The 2,367-nt window shown below is 36.4% G+C and overlaps 1 protein-coding gene across 1 annotated transcript; it reads left to right on the forward strand.

Moving 5' to 3' along the window:
* The first annotated feature begins 328 nt into the window (after positions 1 to 328).
* On the forward strand, positions 329 to 1,510 carry LOC137619989 (trichohyalin-like). The gene has a single exon (XM_068350269.1). It carries the CDS (start codon positions 329 to 331, stop codon positions 1,508 to 1,510), a length of 1,182 nt encoding a protein of 393 aa, XP_068206370.1.
* Positions 1,511 to 2,367: the final 857 nt, after the last annotated feature.

Raw genomic sequence — 2,367 nt, forward strand, 5'->3', positions numbered from 1 at the left:
CAAACACATATATATTTACACACACACACACACACACACACATATATATATATATATATATATATATATATATATATATATATATATAAAGTTTACTTACATATACATAAGTGTATAACTAAGATATGGTCGATAAATGGTTAAAACGTTTTACAACAGAAATGTTCTAATTCTAATATATTTTTTTTTTTTTTTTGAAAAATTAAAATAACTTTTAATCTGATATTATGAGACGAATATTTGCTGAAATTTCCAGAATTTAAAAAGATAACCTGGAGATCGAATCCTATATAAACAGTTGAGCGTCGTTCTTGATCACATATCTAACATGGATAACTTATTTGAAATGACTTGGCCTTACTTGGCCCTCACAGCTCTCTGCGGAGTCGCCATGCTCCGTGAAGTCTCCGGGAATCCTCTTCTGTACATCTTCGCTGGAGTCAACCGTGGTGGTCAGGACAACGTCTTTGGGATCAACAATTCCCTTCTCTTTGTTTTACTTGGAGCAGTTCTTTTATTTGTTGTGAGACAAGGAAAGCGACGAAAGACTGATGAAGAAGAAGAAGAAGAAGACTTGAAGAGAAACATTCGGGAGCTCTATGTCATACTACAAGAGCAAGTAAAGAATCTGGATGTGATTGCTGTCAATATGACAAAGATTCAGGAGCTGGAGCTCAATTTGAAAGAAACAGAGGATTGTAAGAAGAAAGAAGAAGTGGAGAGTATCTTAAGATTTACAAAGCAGCAGTTGGAGCATCAGGCCTTGGAAGACAAGATCCGTTGCCTCGAGGATCAGAAGAATCTTATGGAAAAGCAAATGGCGGCTTATGAAAGGTCTAAAGCTGAACTGGAAGAAAAGCTCCTTCAGATCAAAGAAGAAAACAAAGACCTGAAGAAATATGCTGATGAAGTGGCCCAAAGGAATGATGACTTGAATAACCAGGTGATGAGTCTGACAGCTCACTTGGCTGAGAGTAATTGCCGGCTCGTTCAGCTACAGACTGTAGCAGATAAGATGCACAAGAATCTGTGTAAATTGACTGAAGAAAAGATGGAGATGGAAAAACACATCAAGGCACAAGCTGAGACAATCAACCGATGCAAGAATGACAAGGAAGAGCTGCAGCTTAAAGTTCAAGATCTACAAAAAGAAGTAAGATTCCTTTCGCAAGAGAAGCAAAATCTGGAATGCCAGCTACAAGAAAAAGACACCAAACTCCGGGATCAAAAGGATTTGCTGCAAGAGAGGGACGGTCGTCTTCAGGAGATGGAAGAGAAAGCCAACGCCATCGATGGAGAAAATAATCGACTGCAAGATGAGCTGCAGCAGCTACAACGAGAGAAGGAACAGTGTCTCCATGACCTTGAAAACATCAAGATGCAGAAGAAACAACAAGAGGAAACAAAAACAAGACTCCAACAACAAATCTCTGTTCTCATGAGATGGCGCCAAGGTGTGGCCTTTGGCCTGATGGAGACTGATCAACAGCTCTTTAATGGGGCTCCATAGAAAGGATCAAAGTTTCATTTTAAGTTCTCATAGGAATATTCATTCATAGTATTTTAAAATTAGTTTTGTATATATATAAGAGGAACTATTTGTAATAAATTATATTAATTATTTTTCTGTTTCATTAACCACAGAAAAGTCTGTTTCTTTGCGCCCACTTGACGACCATATATATTCAGAAATGACCTAATCACCATCATGAAAATTGTATCGAATTGCAAACATGATAACGCAATGATGTAAAATATGTTATCTAATTGTAATGGTACTAAACACAAAAGTTCTAAAATTAGTTATATTTTATTTAAAGAATATACAAATACAGGCATGCACATCTTTTTTTTTCTTATTTTTTTTCAAAAGCACGTCGTGAGTTTTACCTCTAAACTTAAAGAATCAAGAATTTTATTTTTCCAAACTTTTCAAATCTTTTCACAATGTTTCCATGAAGAAGAATCGGTTATTAAAAATCGTTAATGGTTATTTTGATTAGTCGCTGCTGACTGTTCGTGGATTTAAGAGGATTCAGAACTGCCGGATTCAGAACTGTTGGAACTAATTGGTGATGAAGACGGATTATGAAGTTCATGATATGCCAAGTATTGGTACCGGGGAGACCCTTTGCTTTCGAAGTGAACGCAGGGGAAATCAGCTGTCAGTATTTGTAGTAAAACTGAAAAGAGGATGGTCAGTGAGATGGCAAAAAGGGAAGTGAGAACGAAAATAAAAGGTTAAAAAGTAGGCGCATATAAAAGTTTAGGAAATCTTCATAATATCAGGTTAACTTATCTGCACCCACTTTTTAGCCTTTAACTTTACTTCCCTTCTCACCTCCTTTTTTTTCCATATCGCTGACC

Source organism: Palaemon carinicauda, chromosome 26 (assembly GCF_036898095.1).
Source record: "Palaemon carinicauda isolate YSFRI2023 chromosome 26, ASM3689809v2, whole genome shotgun sequence".
NCBI classification, from domain to species: domain Eukaryota; kingdom Metazoa; phylum Arthropoda; class Malacostraca; order Decapoda; family Palaemonidae; genus Palaemon; species Palaemon carinicauda.

Bases quoted from the DNA above. Each gene is read 5' to 3' on its own strand.
- LOC137619989 (XM_068350269.1), top strand. From the start codon at position 329: ATGGATAACTTATTTGAAATGACTTGGCCTTACTTGGCCCTCACAGCT.